This window comes from Anopheles merus, chromosome 2L (assembly GCF_017562075.2).
Source record: "Anopheles merus strain MAF chromosome 2L, AmerM5.1, whole genome shotgun sequence".
Lineage (NCBI taxonomy): Eukaryota > Metazoa > Arthropoda > Insecta > Diptera > Culicidae > Anopheles > Anopheles merus.
Genome location: NC_054083.1, coordinates 34,827,421 through 34,841,412, shown reverse-complemented (window position 1 = coordinate 34,841,412; position 13,992 = coordinate 34,827,421). Strand labels below are relative to the sequence as shown.

Below are 13,992 nucleotides of genomic sequence, written 5' to 3'. Positions count from 1 at the left end.
GCACGAAAAGTTCTAACCCAAAAATCGCCCCAAAACCCGAAGTCTTACAGAGATACTCTGCTGCTTTTACATAGCAAGAGATGCAGTACAGTGGTCCATATAAACCGCTATTTCATGCAGTTTCATCTCATTCTGCTCTGATCAGCTCACTCGATCGTGTCCCAAGCAAACGCGTCGCCCTGCAACATGAGTCCCCGTCACCTGTGCATCGTGCTGTTCGTGAGTGTGGCCATTGTCACGGTGAAAGGTCTGCCGGGCATAGCGGACGGCCTTTGGTCCAAGGTGTCCTCAAGCTCCCTGCAAGCGAGTCCCGTTCACGCCCTGTTCGCCAATCAGCCGTTTGCGAGAGCTTTCTCCAGCGAAGAACCGGTGCCGGTCGAAAAGCCGAAGGAGCCCGAGCCGAACAAGGTGCAATCGGTGGTAACGCCGAAGTTGAAGGCAGCGGTACCGGTACTGCCCGAGGAGCTGAAGGAGAAGCTGTTGGCGGTCGAGCCAGAGAAACCACAGGTTGTGGTGAAAACGGCCGACGCGAGCGCACCCGAAATTCCCATCTTTGCCAAACTGATCCTGGGCGATCCCTCCAAACCGAAGCTGGCGACGGTCGAGAGCCTGCGCAACATTAACTGGCGCAGTGTGGAAACTAGCCTCGAGCTGCCGAACAAGCACACCATGCCGATGGTGGACGAGCTGCTCCAGAAGACGGAGGAGCTACTCCGGCTGTTCCAGGAGCTGAAGCTTGAATCGAACGGTTTCGTGTCGGACGTCGAGACGCACAACGAGAACGCGCTGAAGGAGTATATTGGCTACTATAACTAAGACACTAGCGACAAGCAACAACGAAATTGATGGAAAATAAAGGAAAAAAAATGCATTTTTTAAACTCAATTCACACATTCTGATTTGTTTCACTGATTTAACTCCGCCCGAAATGTATTGCAGAATTGCATACGTGCAGAATTGGTTGAGAATTTCGTTCGTGTTTTTGGGAGAAAACTTTCCACCTTTCTTTTGCGAGTAACCGTTAAGAGCCTTAACTGCGTCTCTTTCATACATCGAAGATACCTCTCCATCAGAACGTGCATCGTCGCGTTACCCTCTCATTCTGATTCGGACATTTTGGACGAACCACCCCGGTGAAAGTAACCACCCTAGCCAGCCAGGAACGCAACAAAATCAAGCCACCGGCCGGTGCGAGCCATCATTCGACTGCCACCCGTAGCACGATGCACTTCAAGCTTCACACAATAGCCGTTATCACGCTGCTCGGTCTGTGGGCCGTCCCGGTGCCGGCCACCTTCAACACGGTGCAACAAGAGACAGTGATAGAGCACATCGATGTGCCGAACCGAATCGCCTGGCTGCCGGAAGGTACCGATCTGGTGCTGCGCTTTCTGATCAACATCTCCAACAAGATGATCGCTCACTACGGGCTCGCCCTGGAGCGCATCAAGCATCTGCGTGCGACGATACAGAGCTACCCGCCGGCGTACACCAGCATCGACCTGTTCTACGACAACGATATCCAGCAGCCGATCGACGGGGATAAGCAAAAGCCTGACCTCGGGTCGGGATATGGGAAGGATGTGTTCCAGAGTGCGCTCAAAACGGTGCAACAGTTTGCCGGGAAGCGTATACCAGCGTTTGGAAAGCATTAGAAACTGGACAGCGAAAACAAATACAAATACAAACAATAAGGCAATAAAAAAACTATTTTAGATGAAATTCAAAACTTGGTAATTTTATTGAAAGCGTTACTATTAGAGATATCACCAATCCCAAGCATGCTTTTGAAGTAAATATCAATGTGTTTTAAGGGCATTTTCCAAACGGGACGATTAATAACTACCATTGGCTAGTGCCTTCCGGGAAGATAATAAATAGTGAACAATTCTGAACGATATTCTTACTCAACATGATGTTTTATTTAAATATGATCTGGTGATATAGCCGTTCGGATGAGTTTTTTCTGTCAATAGAATGGTTGAGACGATCAAATACATCCTTTCACATTTAATTATTCACGATAATAATTCTCGACTATCGACATATTAACTGATGCATGGGTCCCCTTACTGTTCACAAGTGCACGAATATGTTAAATTGTACAATTCAGCTGTCTCATTTATTAGCTTTCTTTTAATTAATGTATATCTTTGACGAAAAGGTACAAGGTCCATGAAATATTATGAAGAAATGTTGTAACATAAATCTCGGTTTTGTGTTTCAAGAAGGTAATATTGTGGACACTGATCAAACTATGAGGAACAAGTTTCGTATTTGAATATTGCCAAGCTTCAGTATCTACGGTTAGAACGCTAGATGGGCAAGACGTCTGAGCGTGATTGATCCAGATCAGTGATTGGCTAAGTACGACTTGCGAGCCGCATGCTCTTTAACGTATACCCTAGAACTCTCACGCATTTGTACTCTTGGTGTATCATTTCTGGTGAATTTTTACGAGCATATAGGTAGAATTTGACTCTTTAGTTTAGTTTGTTCTATAGATCAATTAGGTTTGGTTTGGTTTATACAATCGGGATCAATATATCAATCCATCGGGATCTTGAAGATTCTACATGAATGTACTTAAATAGATTATAAAAGGTACATAAGCGGATAGAAAAGAACAGATTCACAAGTAGTACAAATTATTGTGCATCGAAAATATAAATTTTCGTGTGTTGTGTCCTGAGTCTATCTTTAAAATATGGTGCGATATGTTGAAATCAAATAAATCGTAATTATTGATGAAAGCTTGACACATATCTGATATACAGGGTTTTACAAATCAGAATCGAATGTCAGCAAAACAATTTCAGAAGCTCAAGATGCAGTTTAGCTGTCAAAAGTTTTTGTTTCACCGCACCGATACTATTTTTCACAAGCGCAATTTGATTTTTAAATCGCTCAAGTTGTTTTTTTTTAGGCTTTTCGCATCGTTTTGCACATTCAAACACGCATTTTGAGAATATATGATTGAGATCAATGCTGTTATGCGTTTAAGCATTATATTTATGAAATATTACGTATTTATGGTAAAAATGGCGATTTTCTGTGCAAAAGGCTACATAAACATTGTACATGTTTACATACGCTAGTGCTCGTAGCTTTTTGCACAGAAAAACTCATTTTTTACAATAAATACGTCATGTTTCATAAATATAACGCTAGAAATGCATTAAATAATTCATTTATATACGAATAATCTGAAAATGCGTGATTATCTTCAATTAATAAATAAATAAATCTATAACAAGAATTACGCCGTTACATCTATTAACATCTACTCGAGTAGTTCATATAAGTAATATGATAGTTGTTTTGTGAAAAAAGTCTTTCGTACAATGTTATTTTTTAATTGGAATATAGTTTTTTTGTGTTGAAATTAAAAGTATAATTAAATTAAATGCTCAATAAACTGTTGCACGGATACTGATAGTCTCATGTCATCATGACTATTGGGTGAAACATATCAATCTATATGCCTTCAGCAGAACATTTGAGGTTTAAAATCTTTGGAAAAAAATGGCTTTGGAAAAATGGGAAATCAGCATACGCATTATTTATTTATTTATTTATTTATTTATTTATTTATTTATTTATTTATTTATTTATTTATTTATTTATATTAACATCATTATAGCTTCAGCTATAATTTTGTTATTGATATTGTTACATACTGTATAACTAATCAGAAACTAGAACCCCCTGTAACATGTATTATCTACCCAGGTAGGTGGTTGTAGAAATCAAGGGTATAATCAACATTTTGCAAGTTAAATTAAAGCTGCGTAGTTAAAACAATGTCATCGTCAAAGAGTTCAAAAATATCTTAATTTAAACCCCTTCTTAACTTGTCTCATCCATAACTTAACCTTAAACACGTAAGTATTGAATTAATTAAAATCATAGTCAACAATAATGTAATTTTCATATCCTTTGATAGACGACCAACGCTTGCTTAGAACGTAGGTTACACAACATGACATTTGTGATATTGCTGATGCAATTCTTATAGTTAAAAAACTCTCTCCCATTGATTGTGTTGCTTCAACCTAGCCTTGGTTAGAAACTGATAAAAAAGAACATAAAGTGGAAAACCATTTGAAAATCATGCAATCAAGATCCTTGAACCAATATGACCAAGCCACGCAACAACGATATCACTTTGATGACAGCCATGCCATTTTGTGAGTAGACCAACGAGAGAGATAAACTTAATACCCTTCAGAAATTGCATTAGTTCATGTTGTATGTATGAACTAGAAAAGGCATTCAATAACACCAACTACAATTCTCAAACTTCTGCCTAGAAACTCTTACATATATTATTACGTTTTCTTTCAAAAAAAAAAAAACAAAGCAAAAACAACTCCATTGCATTTGCGCTACTAGTTAAATATCGTGTCGTGATTTTATTTTCAGTGTTGCTCATCATCGCGTCGTCCCGCCACGTCGTTCTTCTTGTACAGGTATTCGTGCTTGTAGAACGGCGGCACCTTCTCCAGCTCCCTCACGTGCAGGGTCAGCTTGCCCGGCAACGAGAACGGGAATTCCAGCGCCTCGCTGTTGAACGCGTTCAGCGCTGCCAGCTGGCAGAACCCGACCGCGTTCGTCGCCGCCAGGATCAGCTTCTCGCGCATGCTCAGGAACATCTCGACGTCGTTCCACTTGCGACCGTACCAGCCACCGTAACCGCCGTATCCTCCGTCGTATCCGCCGCCGTACGATCCATCACCACCATACTCGCCACCATACTCGCCACCATAGTCGCCACCACCGTACGAATCTTCCCCTTCGTAAGCAAAGGGAGCAGCTGCTGACACTTGGTTTGCAGTAAGCACTGCAAGCGTTACTAACGCAATCGCTAGGCTAGTCTGCATCATCTGCATCGTGCTGTGGCTGTTGCGTTGCAAATCGACTTCTAAGCTACTCTGCTTGTGTCTGCTTACGAGCCCGGCTGGAATCGTACTGATATACGCCCGTCTCGAGCCGTCTTGATGAAAATTCTTCCCTCGGCGTTGCGCCCACGGATGAGTGAAAGGCTCCAAACTTTGCCGTTCGCTGCAAGTTTCGTACCGCCCCAAACGTACGCTGCATGCCGATTGGGCGTGCGAGAACTTTCTCTCCCGAATTGCGCGAACCTTTCGCTAAAAGAGTGGGGGGAATCGCTGTCCTGCCGTAAGAACGGTTAGGATCGGAGTTCTGCGATACTGTGGCCTAAAATTTCACTGCACCAAACCGAACCGAGCTAGTCCGTGTGCAGCCGCCATCGAACCAAGACGTGTCCGTGCGACCGATTTGTGCGAACAAACTTCTCAAACCCAACAACCCGAACGCCAGCACCATGAAACGATCGACACTGATCGCACTGGCCGTGATGGCTCTCGCGTCCCTCACCCTGGCCGAACAGCTCTCCCTGGAACAGGTGCGCGAGGAGGTGCTACAGCGCATCCAGGCCGCGAACGTGAGCCTGCCAGCGGCGGGGAAAGGTGCAGGTGGCAAGAATCTGCAGAGCTACCGCGTCATCGAGCCGTACGCGATCGCCGACCTGCTCACCGCCATCATCACCATCTACTCCACCATCTTCTACAACTATCCCGACTTTGTGCTGTACGACTTTGGCGATCTGCGACTACTCGGCGTCCGCTACATACCGCAGCGCATCGAGTTCAACTACGTGAAGCGGGTGTGAACGATCGGACCCCAATAAACAGAACCCTATTGAATTGATTTAGCGTGCAAAAAATAACACAAAGTTCGCAGGTGGATGCGTTTTTCTTGAGCGAGACAACGAGAAAAGTACTGCGAAAGAACATTCAGCACCTAAAGGAAACTTCAAGGTTTTTTTTTTCATATCATTCTTTATTCCCTCATTGGGTGTTACTTTTTTTTCGTTGTTAATGATGAGTGCTTGATGAGTGATGAATGAGTGATGATTATGAAGATGATCATGTGTGTGTATGTTAATTTGTGTGTGTGTTGTTGTTGTTGTGAGCGCATCGGTTTCAATTCCAATATGGCTAGCCCGATCGCGCTCCAGTCAAACCCAGGTTCACTCTTCCAGGTGGGTTGTCAGTCCGCATTCTGTCGTGTGTCCGCGTTCTCGCGTTCTCTTCTAAAGGCTAACGTAATCTAATGGACGGAAGTCACTGATTTTTTTTTGTTTGTACCGGTCGCCTTCGTGCCACGCAGTTCCTCCACAGAAAGGGAGAAACGCACGCAAAGGACTAATATCCGAGATTTTTCCAAAAAAAACCTTGGAATCTTCAATTTTGATTGTCGTATACAGCTATATCCTGATGTCGTGCTGATGCTTTCTTCGTGGCCCCGGTTCTCGGACGGTCTTGGGGGGTGGGGGGGGGTTGACAGTCTTCATCCTTACAGAGGCTTCTTCTTCTCGCCGTCCTCCTCCTCGTCGAAGAAGTTACCTGCAACGGAAGTGGCCGACGGTGAAGCCAACGCTAGACCATTCTTACCGACGATCGCCGTCCCGGTGGGGGCTGAGGCAGCCACACCACCCCGGCCGGCCAGTGCAATACCCGACGGCTTCACGGCGGCGATGGCCGGATCGTTCACGCTGCGCTGCATGCCCTCCTGCTTGCCGTCCTTCTCCTCGTCGACGGGCTGAATTTCAGGCGCCTCCTCGTCGGCCTTCGAGCGACCCTGGACGACCACGGCCGGCACCTCCTCGTCCTCCATCATAAGCTGCTGCTGTTCCGGCTGCTGCTGCTCGTCGTCCAGCGAACGGGCCCAGGCACGGTCGATCGTTTGCTCCTTGTCCTGGTGCGACTCGAGCAGATCGTTCTTCAGCTGGGCGGGCACAGCCGCCGGCACGGGAGCAATCGGCGCGAGCGACGACACGATCTGGGCCTGGAACTTGGGCTGCAGCTCATCCTCCGCCTGGATGTCCGAGTTGGCACGGGCGTGGATGGCCTGCAGCGGCTGCAGGCTGAACACCGGGCTGAGCGGGTTCTGCAGGGCGTCAAAGTTGCCGTAGAACTGGGGCGTACCGCTCAGGATGTAGTAGCGCTGGGGCTGGGGCAGGGCCGCGGTCGAGGCGGGCGTTTCCGGTCCCTTCTCCGCGTCGGCCGGTGCCATGAACATCAGCTTCTTCTCCGGCGCCTTGGCGCTTTCGCCGCCAGCCGCGGCCGGCGCTTCCGTCGTTTCGCCCTCGGACGTCGGCATCTCGGTGGCCGGTGGCTGCAGGAAGGAAAACACGTTCGACCACCAGTTGCCCTCGTCCTGCTTCAGCGTCACCAGCCGGATCGGTTTGCTCTCGGTGTACTGGGTGGTGGTGTGGGTCGCGGTGGCCAGCGGCAGCGACGGATAGTAGTAGACGTACTGCTTGGGCTCGAGCTTCAGCTGCTGGATCGGTTGAATGAGATGCGGCTGAATCTTGAGCGTCGCCGGCTGCTGCTGTATCAGGTAGTACTGGGCGCCGGGCTGCAGAATGGCGGCGGGCGCCGCACGGCACACGGCAAACGCGCCCAGCAGCGCTACCACAACGGTGCTCAGGTGACCCATCGCTTGTGGTCCAGGGAGGGAAAGGAAAAGAAGCAGAGAAAACCGGGTTAAAATGGTCGTTAAGCTCAAACGTTTCGGACGAAATGTTACGCGCGCTTGTGTGCTATTGAACTTGGCCTACGCCTCTCGCTACGGAGAAGGGGCAAAATCGTGCCCAACAAGTACCCTCCTGAGTGCTCCCTTCACCCATCTGCATCTGTGCAAAGAGGTCGTACCGATGGATTGAACTCGGTCGTTGCCGTGCAGCACTGCAGCGAAAACCGGTCTTTGGAGGAATGAAAAGAATCGAGACCGTTTCGGTGGATGGAGTGGACTGGGGCAGCAACAACCGCCGGACGGCAATCAAATGGCAGTGAGTAAGGTCAAGAACTGCAGTGATGCAGCTTGGTGAGTGTAAGGTAAAGTGCAGCGAAGAAAGCAAAGCACCAAGTGGGCTTGGATGAAGAAAAAATGCTATGAGTAAAAGAGCAAGTGAGCGAGTAAAGCTTTTTGCCTTAGTAAGTACTTTTTTTAGAAATAATTCATACAAATCTAGCAACAAATGCGAAATATAGCGACACTTTTAATCAGACATGTTATCCACCATCTAATGTTAGTCAAGTGCAGTTTATGTGTTGTGAAGATAGCAGCATATCTTGAACATCTCTTCAAATGTAATATCACGTTTGGCCCAAAATATTAATAAAGTAAGGGTTTTCGATTAAAGTGCTTCGGATTAAAGTGGTCTTACCTACTAAATAATGATTAAAATTACTTAATCAAGGATATTAAAATGGTTGATTATAATTTTTGGTCCATTGTGGAGTTTCACAATGAATTTGACAACATGTATACAAAATTAGTACTTACTAAAAGAGTTGACAAAATTTCAAAACAGCCTACTGCTAAATATGAAAATGTTAAAAAGCGAGTAACTTTGATTTTTTTTTATTTTCATAGAAACTTTGAGCTAATTGGCTTCATTTAGCTCTTGAACTCTGGTATACGTTATACTATTAATAAGCAGTTTTTGTTACTCAATTAGTGAAAATTGCATACTTTCAGGCGCCAAATAACGTTTTTTGTAGCGACTGAACGAAAAGGTGTTTTTTAAGAAATCAGAATTTGCATTAATTTCTGTCCCAAAAAATGCAAACCAACGAATGCCATTGGTACTCTAAAATCTAATTTAAATTGTTGGCCAGCAAAAAATCAACTCCTTCCAATTATCAAGAGACCTAATTTGGACTATTGCCAATTCTGCACCGCATCTCTCGCACCAGAGATATTTAATTAATTTTCTTTTTCCAATTTCAACCCATTCTTTCTCTACCATACTCGCCGCACACGACGCCACACGTCCGTAAAGTTCACTGCTCTCTTACCTGATGATGTTAGGCCTTTGGGTTTGTAGAAAATCCTAGAAGAAAGTGGCACCAAATCGATACACTTCTTCCACTGATTTCGTCACTTGAACTGCGCTTTTTCCGTTTGTTTTTTGCAACCCCTAGCCTAGTCGACTAGATCCGACAGCCTAGCAGACACTGACTGGGTGCATCCGTCCGAGAACGCCCTTTATAAGCTTGCCGCTGGTTGGCTAGGGGGCACATCAGCAGCGATCCGCCCGTGAGATCGTACACTCTCTATCCTGCTTCAACTCGGGCTGCAACTATTTTTGCGTTGGTGTCAGCGCTGTTTGTGTTGGTGCAGCTAGGCAGAAACTAGAACAATCACTGGAGGTGAGGCACCGTGCATAACCGGGGTTGGCAGGGAGGGTTGGCTGAGATGCATTTGGACTGGAAAGCTGGAAACGTCCGATGCAAAAATGCAGATGGAAGAACCTAGAACTTGACCATAAACAAACGAGCCTACCGGGAGCGGCAGGCAGAGGACTTGGTACGGGGTGTGTCTTGTTGTTTTTTTTTTTCCTCTCTTTGCTATGATTTTTCATACAAACCGTACCAGCATGGAATTGCATGCTATTTCTCATCTTGCTTGGTGTTATCGTTTTATTCGTTTTTTCCGTTTCTCTTCCTTTGGACACTTTGTTGAGATTCATTTTTCAGGTAGAACACACCCGCCATAAATTGCAACCACGCACAGCTTCCTTCCCCAGGGGCCGTTTATGATACCCGGATGCGAAGGTGCGTGTCTAGGGTGATCATCTCTTTGGTGATCTTGTTTCGTTCTCTCCCACAATAAAATATGTAAAATGTATAATACTGTTTTTTCACCCTTTCTTGTTTTGATTGCACACCTTGTACATACAGCTCCATGGTTTCATATTAATATCTGACCACACGAGCCAACCGTTTTTGCCTTTCTAACGGAGCTTTTTACCCTTTTACCGAAAAAGAAACACCATCCACACACAAAAAAGGGTTTCTGGTTTTTCCAGACCCTTTGACCAGCCTGCAAGGGTCTGTGCGTTTGTGTGGATGCATTTTTCTTCGCCTCCTTTGAACCAGTTCGCTTATCGAACCGACGATCGATCAATAGATTTCCATCGCACCCGATGTCCCGGTGTCCCGGTGGACCCGACCGGTTTTTCCTGCCTGCCCATTTCTGGCGCTGTCCGATTCCTGTCCCCGATCCCCCCCGGTTGCGCAGTTGGTGTGGTGTGTTCTGTTATTTCGCTCGATTTGTTGTTTGCATTTGCTATTTGAGAAGCACATCATCTCTGGCGGCCGTTGGTGCTGTTCGCGAATCTTGCCTGAATCTTCCCCAGCAAGTAAGATAAAGTTCTTGTGCCGGGTGGAACTCGTTTTTCGCACTCTCCGCAGTGGGGGTTATGGTTGCGGAATATGGCCAGCACCGCAAGCCGTGGAACCGGCTGAACTGCAGGAGACATTTTGCACCGTCAACGCGGTCGTGCAATTAAACCGGACTCTTGTGCCGATGGGGGCCTGGTTGTTATTATTTTATGTTCTTAGCGTTTGGTTGTTAATGGCGGCCAGTTAGATTGAGCAGCTATAATGCAGTGTCATTTAATGATTGCTGCTTGTTTTTTACATCTGGTAACAAAGAGAAACTAGAAAGGCTATCGTACCTGGTAGACTAATAAGTAGTTCAATGGACTTATTGTAATGAATGCTAGTAGTTATTTCGTCAAATGTGTGATGAGAATTATCAATCACAGCTCAACTCTCAAGTCCAAATTGTAACTGTTATAATGTTTTTGTAACTCAAATTAGCTTGAGATTTTAGCAAACGTACAATTTATGAGACAGCTATGATATTCTACTCAAGTACAGAAATGTCATCTAAGCCAGAATCGGCATTGGGAACATCTAAGGCCACATTATTCTTTGTTATGTTCGATTAAATCTTTTGGAGTAGAATTAAAATTTATTCTTACAAATTTGGCTAATTAGCTATACGGCCGAAGCAGTTTCTGAATAAACTTTAAATAAAATTGGCTAATTAAGGATTGATGTATTGAATAATCTAACAAAAAACTTCTTCCATGGTCGGCGCACTCAACGATGTTGAGGATGCGTTTAAAATTTGAAGGCAGTTACGGTACATTAACAAACTGATCATATTGCGTTGATAACAATCTAATAAGAAAAAATATTAAATAAACTGAGTGCATGGTTGAGAATATAAGAAATATTGAAGATAAGTCCAACAATTCTTGTATGACTTGACCTGAACGTGACCTTACCTATGTTAATAAAACTAGTATCATATTTAGTTTTTTTTTATTTCATTGTGTATTCTTTTCGTTAGATTTATAATATTTATTTTATTCCACAATACGCTATAAATGCATTCTTTTTCCTTGTTGTAAATTTTTACTGTTCCTTTAAATAAAATGTTTTATGTCCGACAAAAGTATTTTTCATTGAGATACTTTATCTTTTTCCAATCAATCGCAACACGGATTAGCTATATTTTTCTTACAATATCTACAGAAAATTAAAAGATCCATCCACGCACTATCAACAGTAACGACGCATTAAAACCCGCAATGTTACATTTGCATAAAAATGTTTCAAAACTCGGCGTCGGCCCCATTTTCGCTACCAGTGCCCCCAACGGTAACGGCCGATAAAACGTTTAATACGCAGGCATTGCAGCTCTTGACCACACCGTCAAGGTGACTGTCCCCAAGTGTTCGGGCCGGTCGCCGGCACAGAACCTCATCAGCTGAGCTACGGCTGCGTCTGCCGCTTTTGCGCCCGTCACAGGGTGATGTGAAATTGCATTCCGGTTGCGATCGGATACAAGGGAACGGAACGAAACCGCCCGCCCATTGCCCACCCACCCATAGGGGTGGGCATCGGCAGCGGCACTAACCTTACCGCAATAAAAATGTACTTACCCCAGGACGTGTCGTGGTCTGGGCAGTGCGTCCTCCTTCCCTCGACGCTATGCTCGGGTGGGGACTAAGTGTAGCCTTCTGTTCCGATTCGTTTTGTTGTACTTTTCTGCTCCGACGTGCCGGTACCCGTTGGCTCCGGTGCGAGGAGATGGGAGTGACGTTTGTTTTATGTTGCGCATACTTCCCTGCACTGCATGCAGAGTACGTGTGCTATGTGTGTGTGTCTGTGTGCTGGTTCGGCTGCCGTACGTTCATACCAAGGTGATCGATATTGTCGGCCGGTGGACTGACTGCATTGAGCCTACGCCTACGGGCCCGGCTAGAATGGCCTGGAAGCCGCAACGGGTTAGATAAAATCATCGCGCTAATGTGCGTACCGTTTACGAGCAGTCCCAGTTACCGGTTCGTTGGGATGCAATTTTACGACACTGCTCGAATTGTGCGCAGATGATTGGACGGTCAATGTGAGGCTGTTAATTGATCCTTGCGGTGGTTGCCGCTTTCTCTGTTCGCATGGGGCAGAATGTAACGAGCTGTAAATTGTTTGATTGGTGGCAATTGTTTTGTTTGATATGGAAGTTATGCGCTGGGCGGGGCAATAATTGACTAAAGGAAATAATGAGGCAATATAGCATGGAATAGAGTCCTTTACACACGGAAATGAATTAGACAATTACACCAGCGTCGTATAGTTGTACTAACTCATTACATTATTTCTGTTTTTTTTTGTTTATAATTGGATGCTAAATTTTTTTTAATTATAGTGGTAAAAGCAGTGCGATAATTATTGGTTCTGATAATAATGAGAAATGTTAATACTATTGCATTTTTGTAGCAATTGTCTACGAAATTCAAAAGAAAAGAAAGAAAACCGACAAAACATTAATGTAACGTTTCTGATGGCTTCGCTCCTGGTAGTATGCAATACGCGCTACAAGCAGCGTTACATACAATATTCCCGAACGCTTCAACGTTGTTGAAACGCTTTATTTTATACAGGCGCTGTAAAGGTTGTCCCCAGGATACTCTTTTCATGGGGACCGCCTAGTTGCAAGATACCTGGAATATCAGCGTAAGTTTTCATTTGAAATACCTTTATTTTTAAGTTTATATTAAATTAAATTATAATAATCTAATAATAAATAAATTGAATAACTTCTTCTTTGGCACAACAACCGCTGTCGGTCAAGGCCTGCTTGAACCCACTAATGAAGTGAGCTTGGCTTTCAGTGGCTTATTTTTACCTATAGCAGGATAGTCTACCCTACGTATGGGGGCACGGTCTATTCGGGGCTTGAACCCATGACGGGCGAGTTGTTAAGTCGTACGAGTTGACGACTGTACCACCAGACCGGCCCTAAAAATTTAATAACACTCCTGTATTAATTATTCCTGTCTCTTGGTACAGTCGTCAATTGCACGACTTAACACCAGGTCCGTCATGGGCTCAAGCGCAGAATCGACCGTGCCCCCATACGTAGGACTGACTATCCTGCTATAGGTAATCAAGAAGTCACTGAAAGTCACGCCAACTAGTGGTACAAACAGGCCTTGACCGACAACGGTTGTTGAGCCAATGAAGAAGAAGACATTGATTATTAAGTTCTGTATTCCTTGAGAGTTCTATATGTATCGCATACGCAGAATAAGTAGAATATGATGGTTGGTTGGTGCCGGTCTCATGGTACAGTCGTCAACTCGTACGACTTAATAACATGCCCGTCATGGGTTCAAGCCCCAAATAGACCGTGCCGCCATACGTAGGACTGACTATCCTGCTATGGGGGGAAATCAATAAGTCACTGAAAGCCAACCCCACAAGTGGGTTGGTAGGCCTTGACCGGCATCATCGGTTGTTGAGCCAAAGAAGAAGAAGATGGTTGGTATGGGTAACAAGGAAAATTTGGAGCTGGATGCGGCATATTATTTAGCGAAGTTCTCCCGTAATCGTTCCCTAAGGGTATCGTAACCGATGAGGACTCTGTGGTATCTCCCCTTCGTACTTGTACAATTTAACTCGTAGGTTGTACTCTGGAGCCGGTGTTGGTACCAGTGGAGCTGGCCATATGCATGTCGCAGTTATGTTCTGATGCATTCGATGAATTTTACCCGTTTTTTTTCTTGATGGAACTACGTTGGTCGTCTTGGGTGTGTGTCTG

The 13,992-nt window shown here is 45.0% G+C and overlaps 1 protein-coding gene across 2 annotated transcripts; it reads right to left on the bottom strand.

Annotated features, from left to right (window-relative positions):
• Positions 1-5,844: 5,844 nt before the first annotated feature.
• On the bottom strand, positions 5,845-9,002 carry LOC121593106. Of its 2 annotated transcripts, XM_041915179.1 has the most exons (3): positions 8,892-9,001; positions 6,543-7,529; positions 5,845-6,431 (listed from the first exon to the last, which is right to left on the bottom strand). In XM_041915179.1, exons 2-3 carry the CDS (start codon positions 7,525-7,527, stop codon positions 6,382-6,384), a joined length of 1,035 nt encoding a protein of 344 aa, XP_041771113.1. In that variant the 5' UTR covers positions 7,528-7,529; positions 8,892-9,001; the 3' UTR covers positions 5,845-6,381. The 2 variants fall into 2 exon arrangements, with proteins under 2 accessions (XP_041771113.1, XP_041771112.1); XM_041915178.1 differs by having other exon boundaries at positions 5,845-7,529; positions 8,892-9,002.
• Positions 9,003-13,992: the final 4,990 nt, after the last annotated feature.

Bases quoted from the DNA above. Each gene is read 5' to 3' on its own strand.
- LOC121593106 (XM_041915178.1), bottom strand. From the start codon at position 7,527: ATGGGTCACCTGAGCACCGTTGTGGTAGCGCTGCTGGGCGCGTTTGCC.